The sequence below is a fragment of the Apus apus genome, chromosome 1, assembly GCF_020740795.1.
Source record: "Apus apus isolate bApuApu2 chromosome 1, bApuApu2.pri.cur, whole genome shotgun sequence".
Taxonomy (NCBI): domain Eukaryota; kingdom Metazoa; phylum Chordata; class Aves; order Apodiformes; family Apodidae; genus Apus; species Apus apus.
In genome coordinates, this window is record NC_067282.1 from 86,449,644 (window position 1) to 86,463,572 (window position 13,929).

The 13,929-nt window shown below is 36.1% G+C and overlaps 1 protein-coding gene across 12 annotated transcripts in view; it reads right to left on the reverse strand.

Moving 5' to 3' along the window:
* The window catches only part of ROBO2 (roundabout guidance receptor 2), a 470,138-nt gene that overhangs the window by 76,844 nt on the left and 379,365 nt on the right, over positions 1 to 13,929 (reverse strand). For all 12 annotated transcript variants that reach the window (XM_051629335.1, XM_051629326.1, XM_051629284.1 and 9 more), the window contains exons 10-13: positions 13,485 to 13,566; positions 12,612 to 12,777; positions 10,716 to 10,882; positions 6,095 to 6,216 (exon numbers count right to left, since the gene is read on the reverse strand). In XM_051629335.1, coding sequence (XP_051485295.1) covers positions 6,095 to 6,216; positions 10,716 to 10,882; positions 12,612 to 12,777; positions 13,485 to 13,566 — 537 coding nt within the window. The remainder of the gene's footprint in view (positions 1 to 6,094; positions 6,217 to 10,715; positions 10,883 to 12,611; positions 12,778 to 13,484; positions 13,567 to 13,929) is intronic.

Genomic DNA, 13,929 nt, shown 5'->3' on the forward strand with positions numbered 1-13,929 from the left:
TCAGGAAAATAAAATAAACATAAGACAGATGCAAAGAATACAGCTTCCAAGGATATGTGCTGTTTCTTGTGGTCATAGTCTAAGCAGCCTCTTAGCATCCTAGGGTTGTGATGCTCCCAGGCCATCACATGGAGATGGAATGTTGGTTTTGGTTTATATTTTATATGTTGCTACGCAAGCACAACTCAAGACTGGACCATGTGTAGACAGTTAACGATTCTAACCTATCATAGCTATAAATAGGATATTTATTTGAAGGAAAAACTTAAAATGTGTTTTATCTTGGAGAGTTTGCATGCATTTTTTTCTCTTGTGCAAAAAAAAAAAAAAAAAGGCACTTAATGATTCGAGCTTTTATGATGTTTGCATGAATTTTATATGAAATAAATAGTCAAAACAATTTGCTGGATACAACCAAACCAAATCCATCTGCCTCTGTAGCCGTGAAATAAAGCACTGAAGAAAGCACAGCACAAAGAACAGGACTAGCTGTTTGGTACAGCTCTTGGTTACAACTAAGATTCAACAAGTAGAAATTATTTTCTGTTCTTAACTATTTGTTAACTCAAAGATATTCAGGAGTTAGACACACATTTGTTGATTTATCTTAAGAATAAATTAAAGGCTGAAAACACAAACCAGGGTCTATTATGCTTTTCCTATAACCTTGTTACAGTTTATTGAGGCATTCAGAGGGGACACAGATTCTTAAGATATTAAAAAGCAGGGCAAGCAAGAGGAAAGGTTTATTTATGAGAGCAAAACAGAAATGTCTTTCATCAAAACTGTCAGTGCTAAAAACCTTGCAACATATGTTACAACAACATTAAGCTTGCATTTTATAAACTTCTCTACATTCACTTTAAGTGAATTTATGCATTGGAAGAGGGATATAACTCAAAATAATAGCTTGTTAATACTGAAAGAATCAAGCTGTGTTTTTAAGAAGAACATTAAGCAGCTGTTTCCAGATGAAGGGAGTCTGTAAATCATAGTAAATTGTTTTTATCCATGTTTGACTTTCATTAATTAAATGTTTTAAGGATGTAAAGACTTTATGAACCTCATGCTTACTACAAAATTCAGCAAGAATAACACTTTCATTCACTTTGTAATACAGATTCTTCACCTAAATTGTAATATAAGGCTATCACGTTTAAGAATCAAAAGCTGAGTTTGATTCCTACCTAATTTCTGTTACAAGCTGCGCTGAAAGATGGCATGACTTTGTTAGAGCTTTCTATTTTGCCTTTGCTGTGCTTTTAAGCTCTGCTGAATGCTGCCTACTGGAGAACATCTGAAAATTCAGAACTGACTAGGCTGAACTGTAATGGTGTGCTGCTACAAAACTGCTTTGTATGGCATGATACAAACTCAAATGCACCCACCAACCCAATGAAAAGAACTGGATGCCTACATTATACCTACAGTACACTAATTCTGAGTCTATCATCCTTTTGTATCTACTTGAAAATAGGCAATAGACAAATTATTCATACACTTCTTTTCCTCCTAGACTTTTAAGTTCCTAACCTAAAAGACTAAACAAACAATACAAGGAATACAGGAAGAGAATGTAGTAACACAGCAAGGATGTTGTGTATTAGAGTGCAATAAACTGGTTAGATTTGGGGCTCACACAAGTTTCACAGAACTTTCAATTAGAAGTTTGATTACAACAGGGCTGAATGATCTGTCCAGTTTTCAGATTATTCACAGTCTGGGAGGGTACTTACGAAATAAAATACTATGCACTTCTAAAGTTTTCTATAAACACCCAGTTGCAGTTAGTATCAAGAAGAGGATACAAAGCTCTCTCTCACACCCAATTAAAGCTAGTCTGAATTAACAGGGCCTTTGATATGGTCAGAATGTTGGGGAATTACTCAGAGGGCGCTTCACTTATTGAGAAAGGTGGATTTTTTGTTTTATTTGGAGTTTTCTGGTTAGTGAAAAATTACTCCTGGGTAATTACATGGATTAACCAGAGAAATTTGTGAGGTATAGGACAGGTATATTTCACATATACGTATATCTATCTATCTATCTATCTATCTATCTATCTATCTATCTATCTATCTATCTATCTATCTATCTACCTACATGTGTAGACGTCTATACATATATGTACACACAGTCACATATAATACAAAGCCTGTGACTTCATCATTTCCTATGTTCGTTATGTGGTAATTATGTGTCATGTCAACTGCAAGCCACTAAAAATATGCTTAGCATTAAATGCCTGCATCAAACAACTCTATAGGTTTGGTGCACGTTCACACATAGGCAGAGTTGCAGAAATATGCACCAAGATTTGATGAAAGAATGTCATTATTTTATTTTATTTTATTTTATTTTTAGATGGTTGCCACTTCCTTGTACAAAGTACTTTGCATTGTTACAGAGATTGTAGGAACTCTCTGTGTTAAATACTGGGATCAGAGCACATTTCTAGTCATGCAGTAACAGACGCTCTTATCTACTCTTGAGATTGTACATCCACTCAAAAGAGCTGCAGCAGTTGCTGATCTAAAGATACACTTTCTCCCAAAAAAGACGGATGGCAGAAAATGCAGATGATCCTTTAAAAGCCAAAAGAGAGCAAGTACTGAGTAGATTCTGCTCAGCACTGACCTAATGCTTCAAGGTGACCTACAAGTGTAAGAAGTCCTGCATGCTCCTTCTCACACTCTTTTACACTGAACACCTAGTGTGGGAGGTCCCTACAAAGCTGACGACAGCTCTCCGTTTCTGCAGAACAGGAAAGTCATTCTCCCTGCATGTTCAAATCTGCACATACCAGAGCTAAACACGAGACAGGTTCAATGGCTGTGAGATCATTCAGTTAGGCTATTAAGTTGTTAAAAAGATGGCAAGAAACTCATAATGCGGCTTATGCTGCAAATATAAGCTCCTTTCAGGCAAATCTGCTAATCTGCACCCTAAAGACATTTTGAAATATGCTCTTTAATATGTACATTTCTACCCCACAATATCCTAAGTAATACTCTGCTCCCACATCAATACCCATAGCAACTCTCCATCTGGGCGGAATACCTCACACATTGCACTGAACTCAGTATTACTGACTTTCAGTGATCTCTGGAAATTCAAACATCACAAACATTTATCTCTTCTACAGGAACAAGACAAAGAGTGACTAAAGGACTTGATCCATGAAGCTTCCGGTGAAGAACATTCATTTGCAATCAATGTCAAATTAAAAGAGAGAGGTAAATAATTATCCCCCTGCTTGTCAGCCTCCTAGAAGGCAGTCAGCATTCCAAATAAAAAATTATTTTGCCATATTGAAGAACTGATTTTCATCCCTGCATGTGCCACAGGTCTCCTCTATAATGTTAGGAAACTTTTCACATTTGGCCACTAATAAGACTCTCAGTTTAATGCCCAGTGATGCTATAAGTGCTGAACTATATTCAAGGTCAGACAAAAAGTGCTTGGAGCACACAACATGTGGTTGCAATGAAAATGCTTTAAAATCAGCCATTAGGTTTAAAATTAGCCATTTGATAACAGTGGCATACCTGATTCCATAAATCTCATCAGGAATAAATATCTCTGCACCTCACCTCTCTATTTGTAAAGTTGGGATAATGACACATTTTTTTTCACTGTGATGTTAAATTCAGTAATGTTTGTGAAGCACCCAAATGTTATGGTTGAGAGCATGACAGATAAGCAAGCGTGTGAGACCAACTAATCTTTTTTTGTTCAATGCAAGGTTTCAATGGTATGAATTTAGTAAGACCTGGCACCACACAGTGAATAAAGAAGAGAAAAAGAAATGTTGAATAGCTCCAGGAAGAAGAGATCTTGTATCTGACCAGATAATTAGAGCTATGCTTTCATACTTAGGCATAAGAGGGATAAATTCAAGTAACAGTGAAAGCCTAACTTCTGACATTCCTCTTCTTTTTTTTAATACTCACTTTACAAGGGTGACCTTCTTTTAAAACAGACAAAATACGTATATGTATGTGCTTATTTTAAATTGCAACACTGCAGCAGAGAACTATTTCTGAAATTTTAAATTAAAATTTAAAAAAATAAACTAAAAGAGAGAGAGAGAAAACAATCTCAAAATAATTTCAGAAATAAGGGAGAAATTGGTGTTAATTTGCTGGGAGTCAGGGTGCCAGAAACTCAGTCATCAAGGACACCAGTTGGCATTCACTCTTTGAATTGCAGAAAGTCAATACAAAGAGTCTTACGACTCTCTTGGCACTTCTGTCCTTATTGTATGATAGCTACACTCTCTAACCATTTCATATTAGCAGTGTGGACTTTATTCTCTGGATAGAGTGGCTTTTTTTTCCCAGAGACTATGGTTAGTTAATTGGTTTTGTTCTGGTTGCTGGAAAGTTTCTAATTAGCTGTTCCAGAGATCTTTTTTGTGTCTTTCTTCCCTTGGGCAATTCTGAAATGTCTCAACAGAGTCCTGTACGCTTGTCAGGTGGCATAGAGTCACTGCTTTGAGGGATCATATCCATACCACCCCTAACAATTTACCTCTATCTTACCACAACTTTTTCACTCATTACTTTTCAGTAAGGGCACCAACAGACTCTATATTTATATATATATATATATAAACACACACATATACACACTCACAGACACACATGTACATACGTTTATGTCATTATAATTAAATTGCTTATATTGCATAATACGGAATTCTGGTTATACTGAGGCTTCCTTTTGTAGTATATGCTAAAGCAAGGGCAAGCCTAAGAAATTGCATTTCTGATAGCTGTCACAGCCAAGAAAGGACTTAATGAAGCACCACATGGATTGGATCCATGTTTATAATTAATGGCTGCTAACATCCAGACTTTCTAAACTACTTGACCTATCTGCTTGGGCAAAAATCTGCTTGGGTAAAAGGGTTTGCTATAACGGTGCCCGAGTAAGAAAGTCAGCCTGCCCTGGAGTTAGGCAGCTGAAACAAAGAACATTTTTAGAAAAGCAAGCCAAGTGTTGACATCATCAATAGCAAAATGCAATGACACATTTTCTAAATAATCTGCTAAGAAAGACAAAATTGTATGTTTCTCTGTTTATGCTAATCTGCCCTCCAACCACTGAAATCTGTCAGAACAAGGATGGTATCTAAGCCTCTATAAATATGGCTGAGTAGTGCAAAACCAGCAATAATCCCTAAAATACACAGTCTATCACTACACTTCTTACCTCCTGTTTTATAATCCCCTGTACACATTAACCTTTTAGCACTATTACATGTAGAAGAAAAACCCTGAGTTTTGTGAATACCCCTTTAGCAGAACCCATCCCATACAACACAATGGTTTCAGTGACATGTAGTGCAATACTATTTTCTCACTCTTTCAGGCATGACTCCCTTTCCTCTGTGGCAGATGCCCCAAGAGCAAAGTAGCACCGTCGGAACTCCTTCTACAGTTACAAATCCTTTCCTTCAAGCCTCAAGAAGGGAAACATAACATTTTGAAAGCCAAATACTATATCAGAACCTCTAGCTAGTAGTTTGAGCCCTCAAAAAAATGTTAAGTATTGCCAAAAAAAGTTTCTGGTCTTCTATAATGAAAGGATACCCACTGGGTAAGGCTTATACTAGAAAATCAAATACTACAATAGTGGATCAGGCATTGGCACTACATACTTCTAACTTCACCACAAGTGCCCTATAGCAAAGCTATATTTGCATTCGAGGGTCACCAAAGAATACGATGTTGTCAGAGGTCCCAATGTCTTGAAGTGGAAAGTGCATTTTCATACAGCAATTTCATGTTGATATTTAACTTTGATTATTTTTTGACATGCACATTAATGAGTCCACTGATCAATTATCCTTTCCATTATGATGTTAAGCATATTCATTTTTATAACATATTTCTTGTCAGACAGCTTTGAGCTGAACACTTAAAACTTTGAACCTGCCTGACTTTAAAGAGAAAATATAAAGACCATTTCATTATCACATATACATGCCTGTACAATGCTTGGAGTCAAGACTGAAGCTTTTCAGGATAGTAAAAAGCTGCAGGAATGAATAGGCAAAGTCCTCTTAAGTTAATAACAGAAGCCTTACCGTCCAGGTGACTTGAACCGTAGTGGGTGTCAGCACAACAGGATTATGCAGCCGTACAATGACGTCTCCCAGCTCTTTCTGGACTTGCCTGTGATCCACACCTTGTGCTGGTGGACTGATATCTGCCAGGCCAGGCACACAGATGAAAGCATTATTTTAATGAGAAGAGTTATAGAAGGCATCAGTAAGAAATACTGAATAACTTGATTCTGAATGACATGATTTAAACATCCTTTGCAGTACTCTTTTTAAAACAATACAGTACTGAGGTTTGAATATGAACTCCAAGGCATATCAATTAATGCAAAAAAAAAAAAAATTCACCTTTACCTGCTTAGGAAAAAATGAAAAGTAATGCTTAAATGAGTATTCAGACTTGATGGCAAAGTGTTCTTAGATCTGGTAAGTGAAGAGAAATGCAATATTCACTAGTTCCAAAATACTCAGATAATAATAATGTTCCCCAGATGTCTGGAACCAAATTGGTTAGTGTAATTGAAGAAAATTAAGAGGTCTTTGATTTTTATTGTCTTAGAGCATACATGACATTAAGTCATTACATGTTTCCAAACTTCCACTAAGCCTCCCCTCCCTACATACCATGTAAACAAGAAACCAAACACTAAAAATAGTATTTTCTTCTGCAAAGCAATTTTTTTCTTTACAGATAATGAAACTAGAGCAAATATGAAATAAGAAACATTTTATGAAGCCGAACTGATTCTGATCTAATATAAGGCAACAAAAACACTGTACCTCAAAATTTTCCCTTCTAGATTACATCAAAGATTCCTTCAAAATGTGTGGTGAAATTATTTCTTCTAGTCAAAATATGAATTGAAGTCAAATAATTGAATCACTTAGTATACATCTACAGAAAACTGTGACTCTATCTCCAGCACCACATGCAGCCCTGGTCCCTGGTTCCTTAGGTTATGCCATGATGTTAAGTTGAATGAAGCTGTATTACCTTTGCTAAATGGGACTAGCAAATACAAAATGTGTCAGAAAATGGAGAAGTTGATACGCACTGTGTCTTTTCTAGTGACGGTTCCTGGAAACCGTAATTTTCTGTTACTTTGCACCAAAAGGGGAATGTTGGACTACTGCTATCACCTACCTACCATATCACCACAGCACATCTCTTCCCTCCAACTGTGACAGAGAGGTCTGGATCCCTTCAATGGATCCTTTAAGGATCCTACTACAACACCATTCTTGTTCAACACTCACAGATGCCCTTACTATGTAAACTGTCTACAAGGGTTGCATAATGCCTCTTAGAAATACACATACTGATTATTTCTGTGGGACTTTGCTTGCAGTTTTTCCAGAAGAGTGGATTTTAAACACAAGCACAAATTATATTCAAGAGGGCGTGATAGACTATGGTCTTGCCTGTCTAGGCCTCTGTGAATTCTGCTTGGTTTTCCCATGGGATTCACTAGCCAAAGACACTTTCCCTCTTTTTGGATCAATATCTAGTCCTTGAGAAGAGAATGTGTACATAAAAACGGTTCCCTCCCCCACCCCCCTTAGATACCATAGCATGCAGCCTGTGTTTGTTTTTTTTTTATATATTCTAAATATTATTAAGAAGAAGTAATAGTGCTCTTAAAAATTGAGCCTTTAAATACAACAATTGAGTTTGAATCACATGCCTCCAGATTTTGAGAGAAAGTAGGTTTTGATAATCAGTATTTCAGCTTCCTAATTCTGGATTGTTATGGGTTCTGAGCCACCTATAAACAACATTGCCACAGACTTCTACTGATAATCAAATGAAAATGCCTCCACGGATCTTCAAAGGGAATATAACTCAAATATAAATGTCAATGAAGGAACATGTCTAGCAAATTATGCCTATTCCAAGTGACCAAGAAACAGAGAGATACAATAAAATAAACCTGTGAGACAGAACTCAGATTGGTTTACAGGATAATCATTTATGCCACTATACACAGAAAGGTATGATCCTTGGAACAAAATACCTACAGCTAACCATGGCTACATTTTAGATTAAGCTATCCTATGGTATACAGCAAACAAAATACCTGTATTGCCCCAGGGAAAAGAGATTTCTACTTGGTGTGTTTGTATGAACTGTATTTTATCATTTTGATGGGATATGCATCCAGAAGTACAGGAGTAACATGGGCTAACAACAGTAAGAAATTAGCAGAAAGATGTACATGTGGAAATCTGTTTTCTGGTATGTACACTGGGAAAGAGGCATATGTGATGACCACAGTGTAATGTCCTGTAATATCATTTCCACATTACCAGGAGACTCCTGGTGGAAAAGCCACTGATCTACCTAAAAGGATATTTTCAAGTACCGGAATAATAAAATCATGACTCAGGCAAAACTGGCTCAAGAAGCTATGTTCTGATCACAGTTAAGAGGCTTCCAAAATTAAATTGGTTATATGTTTTTTCTAACCTCTTTTAACAGCTTCCAGTGAACTTAATACTAGTGGCTAGCAATTTAAATTCCAGGGATAGGATTATACAAAGTTTGTTTGAAGCACTTTTTAATACATGGTTTGGTCTGTTATTAATCCAAACAAGAAATCAACTCTTATATTAGAGTAATTACCGATTTCTCTGTCCTTACTTTATGTAAGTCATACAAGGCACTTTTGAAAGTGCCTGATTGTATACTTCTAGTTCACTGGTGAAAATACAAAAACAATTTGCTATACTTAATACCAGGAAATTAAATGTTCAGCTATTAAAGCTGCCACAGACACCTGTTGCAAATAAATATTATATAGCACTGTTATAGCTGCTTTTTTTCTTCTTCCCTGGCCACGGTGAATAAGCTTTCTACTGTGTGTCAGCTTCCTCTGTTAGCATGAATTGAATTCAGGCATAATTAGAAATCACATCAAAACATTATGTTAATTTTCAATTGATTTTATGATTTAATTCTATTAAACTGCAGGCTTGCAAAGAAGCTATAAATCCTGTACATGTCTCAGTGTGCTTGACTGCTAAACAGCTTCTGGAAATGGAATCTGCAACACATGCTGTATCTAATTAAAAGACATGTTTTTAGTGAAATCAAGTTGCTTGTCAGTATGTCAGATAAAAAGTCTACACTTGACACTCAAATGCCAAACACAGTTGCTTTTTTTAACTAGGTGTTAAGCTATGCAGACTAAAAGCCTGGTGCAATGAACAGCATGAATCACCCTATAATAATGGAAGGGTAAGAAAAGAGAAGAAAACTTGTGATTCTCTGGATAGTCATGCCATGAAATCCCTGCTTGACTCACTCCTTCAGCTTTTCAGAAATTAGCCTTATTTCTGCTTTTAGAGCACTGATTGCTATTTTGAGGGGATCACTATTAAGGACAGATTTATTTGCGAATAAACTGGGATGAGAGATACTCAATATCATGGTTATGTGATAACGAAATACCAGCCTACTCTTGTTTGTCTTTCCATCTAGGACCAGCAAAGGACCCAAACCATTGACACATGCTGGAGACTGACAGAGGATGCACTGTCTACACTCAGTTTTATAACTTCCATAAACAGAGACAGAGGATCTCATTCTAAATGAACTGTGAGACTCATTACTTAGGACTCAAAAAAATTATTACTTCCTCTATTTCAACCTGTTTTAATACAGTACTACATGCTTTAATGAAGTATTCAAGCAATCTCTTGTTGAAGACAAAAAAAGACATGCTGTGAAGATAAATTTGTTTGTGGTATAGTCAATTCAATAGCAATGTACGAACACAGCTAGCAATTATATCACCACCCTAAAAGTGAGAGATTTCACTTCAGCCTTCCCTTTTGGTTTATATATAAAGAATTCAGAAATCTAGATATATAAATAGAAGACCCATATTATTCTCATAATAACTTCAAAACATTCTTAGCATGCAGATGCCTTAATTTACATGAATTCTCTGCCGAAATGTTGTACCAGATTAATCATTACAATACAGAAATTTTGTACATGTCTTTTGATTAAAACTAGTGCTAAACACTGTGTCTGTGTGCCATAAGCATTTGTTATTATAGTATTTTCCTATTATCAAAATGGAGAAGTATGGAGAGAAAAGATACTGAGGAGAGCAATTTTCAGAAAAGCTTGGGTAACTTGTAGAATCATAGAATCATAGAACGGTTTGAGTTGGAAGGGACCTTAAAGATCATCTAGTTCCAACCCCCCTGCATGGGCAGGGACACCTCCCACGACGTCAGGCTGCTCAAGGCCCCATCCAACCTGGCCTTGAAGACCTCCAGAGAGGGGCATCCACAACCTCCCTGGACAACCTGTTCCAACATCTCACCACCCTCACAGGAAAGAACTCTCATTATTTTCAACAGCAACTGGGTACCAGGCAGCCCACCAAGTCTAAGTGAACTGCAAACCAAAAGAACTACAATATACCAAGGATTCAAGAGCTGACCTATCTCTTCTAAGCAAAAGACTGAGACAGCAAACATTGGACTACTTTTTATCTTTACTGGCTTAGCTTGATTCATTATTCCTTCAGTCAGAGTGCTAAAGCCAAATGGCCAGTCTGACCTACTAGTCAACTCTTAGTTACTTTTTCTATTTTAGCTCAAGCACGTCAGCATTCATAATTACTATTACCTTGTGTTCGGACAGGATCGGACATAGGGCTGGGATCACTCAGACCTTGTGAATTGATAGCTCTCACCATAAACAGATAGATTGTATTGGGACGCAGTCCTCTTACAGTGTAGAGAGTCGTCTTGACATGGTTAGCCACTGTTTGCCAACTATTGCTCACAGATTGACTGCAATGAGAAGTGGATTGAGGATTATAGGCTAATGCAAGAGAAAGATAAAGAAGTTAAATTACCTACTTTTGTAACCCCATGTCAAACCTAAGTACAGGAAAAAGTAGTAAAAGCAGGGTAAAAATAAACATTTTTGTTTCAGGTAACTCATCAAGATGGGATAAAAACAAAATAACACAGCCATCAATAGTATGTCTCCTTTCAACAGAAGCAAAAGCTTTTGTTATCTCTCCAAAATAAACACCTGCAAAATGAACATGCGGAAAGCTGTAAAGTAAATTTGAATGATAGATAGACCACTCTTGAACATAAATCTTGAAAAAGAAAATCCAGTTAAAAGAATAATTTTCTGTACTGCTAAGTAAATTGTGTCAATAACTTGTCATTGGCAGAAAAGTATTCTCCTTGAACCAAATTCATACTCAAAGTTACAAAAAAAAAAGGTCTGAAATCATGTTTGCAAATGAAGGAAAGTATATGACTATTTTCTCTGTCAGTGCATTTTCCATTGGACATTATTATAATTACATTGCAATCCACTGTATGAAGAGATTTCAAGTGTGATTGTTAAAATAGCTTTTAATGAAAATGCCTGGCTGTTGTTAAAATTATTGATGTGATGCCACTAAAACTTATCTACGGTGAAAGACCACAGATGTTTAAAAATAAAGTATTATTTTATTGTGCTTTGTTATACAGCATTGATTTAAAAAAATCTTTAAATATATTTTTTTTTAAAAAAGGAAAATTGAAAGCTATGTGTTTCATGGTATTTCCATTGTTTTATTCATTTAATGCATAAAAGATAGTACAGGTTCCAGAACAAAACCAGCATTCTGCACATACAGTAATGTTATTTGCATATTAACATAGCAAGACAAAGTCTTATCATTGTAACTTCTTAAATTTGCATGCAGATGATTTTGTCAAATTCTTGCAGTAATTTTAATTAAAAGATGAACTAAATGATTTGTCATTTGTTGCACATCTTGATTAAAGAAAGCATTTAAGAGTGTACCCATTTTCAAATGGCAGCATGTATGACTGATATATTTGAGAGGTATGGCCAATGCTTAAACAAACTTGCAGAAATGGGGCTCAGGGGCTCTTTCGTGCCATGATTTAAGTGCTACTGTGTGGGAGGGAGTGTGGATTCTCTTCAACCTTAGGCTGCAAAATGAAATCCTAAATTACCAACACAGATTTTTTTAGTTAAAATTTTAATCTATCTAAACCAGTAAAAAATAGGAATTTAAAGTGCTTTGACTCTTTCATAGGTGCTGCTTTAACAAGAACAGGGATTAAAATATGCAGAGAGGCTTCAGCATTGCTCATTTATTTTCATATTATTTAGCACTATGACAGTCAAGATAACACTGGCCTAAATTATTTGACCTGCAGCATTCCCACAGGAGACTCACTGATCATCAGTGCCAAAGGAAAAGCAACAAATAATGACTGCATTGTCCTGTTATATTCCTTTTGACCTGAAGAAACAGTTAGATGCTCTTCTAATTAATCACTTAGAAAAAAGTGATAAATTGAAAACAAAAAATCAGTTAAAAAAATAAGAATCAATGATTGTCACAGGAATTGAGTGTTTTAATGAACTTCTAATGATATGTGTAGAGTCCGAAAAAAACCCACCACAATACCAGGAGAACAGCTGGTACCTGCATTTAAGCAAAATGAGAAAGGAAGATTAAAAGTGGAATAATTCACATACCTAAAAGCCTCAATGATATATGCACTAGCTGGGAGGCTTCCAGGGGTCCCTGGTTGCCAGGACAGGGTGACACTGTTCTTAGTAACATCAGTGACCTGTGGTTTGGATGGTGGCCCAGGGAGGTCATTAATATCGTAATTTTTACTGATTGTTGCTCCACTGGATTCTGTAAGGAGCAAACACAAAAGAATTACTTTTAATCCTTGATTGTGTAAATTTGATCAAAGTAGAAGATTAAAAGAAAAAGCATGCCAAACTTCTGCAAAATTAGCATAACCAATGTTCTTAATCTATAAAGAACTATGTCAACAATTGCATTACCACGTATATTTTTGATTAAGAGCTATCATTCTTTAGGTACATAATGAAAGAAAAAACCCACAAAACTCAAGAGGTTATATGTAAATTTATTTTAAAAAAGAAAAAAGGAAAGAATAACAGAAAGCCCAGCTTTGCTGAAATTTACATAAAATATCAAACCTTCAGTTACTAGAAGGCTGAGAAAGTTCCTATATCCAGATCAACTCCAGTACTCACAGAGAACACATTGGACTTTGACAGGACCCTGTGTAGGCATAATAGTTTTCTTGCCCAAGACAATTACTGGGCAAATCCTGTTTAGAAGATTTACAGCATACCACTGCCACTGGGGACAAATACAAAATGTTGCAATGCACAATACAATTGACATGCCGCAATGTCAACAACAGGCAATGAAATGCAAGGCATGTGAAAGCCCCTAGCCTTCCCACTTAAAACTTCTTCATCTCAAACCCAAAAATTCTTGAACAAATTATTTGATTCAGACTGCTCTAGTATAGTCTACACTTTCATTTTGTGCCAACTGAAAAACAGTCCCTGGACATCCCTTACCTGTCACCTCCAGCACAGCACTCCAAGATGTCTCTCCACTGGAACTTGTAGCAACGCAAGTGTAAGTCCCAGTATCGGACAGCTAGACATAAAAAAACCCCAACACAATTAAGGGTAGTTTCAACAACCTTTTAGAATCAGCTGACAGAGTTTACTCTAATTTTATTTTTCTAAATGTTTCTTGCTAAGAAGGACTTAGCCTATATTTTACACCAGACTAGAAGGGACCAGAAATTTTCAAACAATCATTTAATGGTGGCTTACTTTTAGAGAACTATAATAAGATTACTTGCTTCTAATAGTTTTCTAACTGTAATTTTCATGTTGTTAATGGTACCCATACAGCATGAAAGTGCTACAGAATGGATGTTTAAGACAGTGTTAATCTGTATATTGGTTACCAAAAATGCAGGTGAAAGCAGATAACAATATAACAACAATAAAT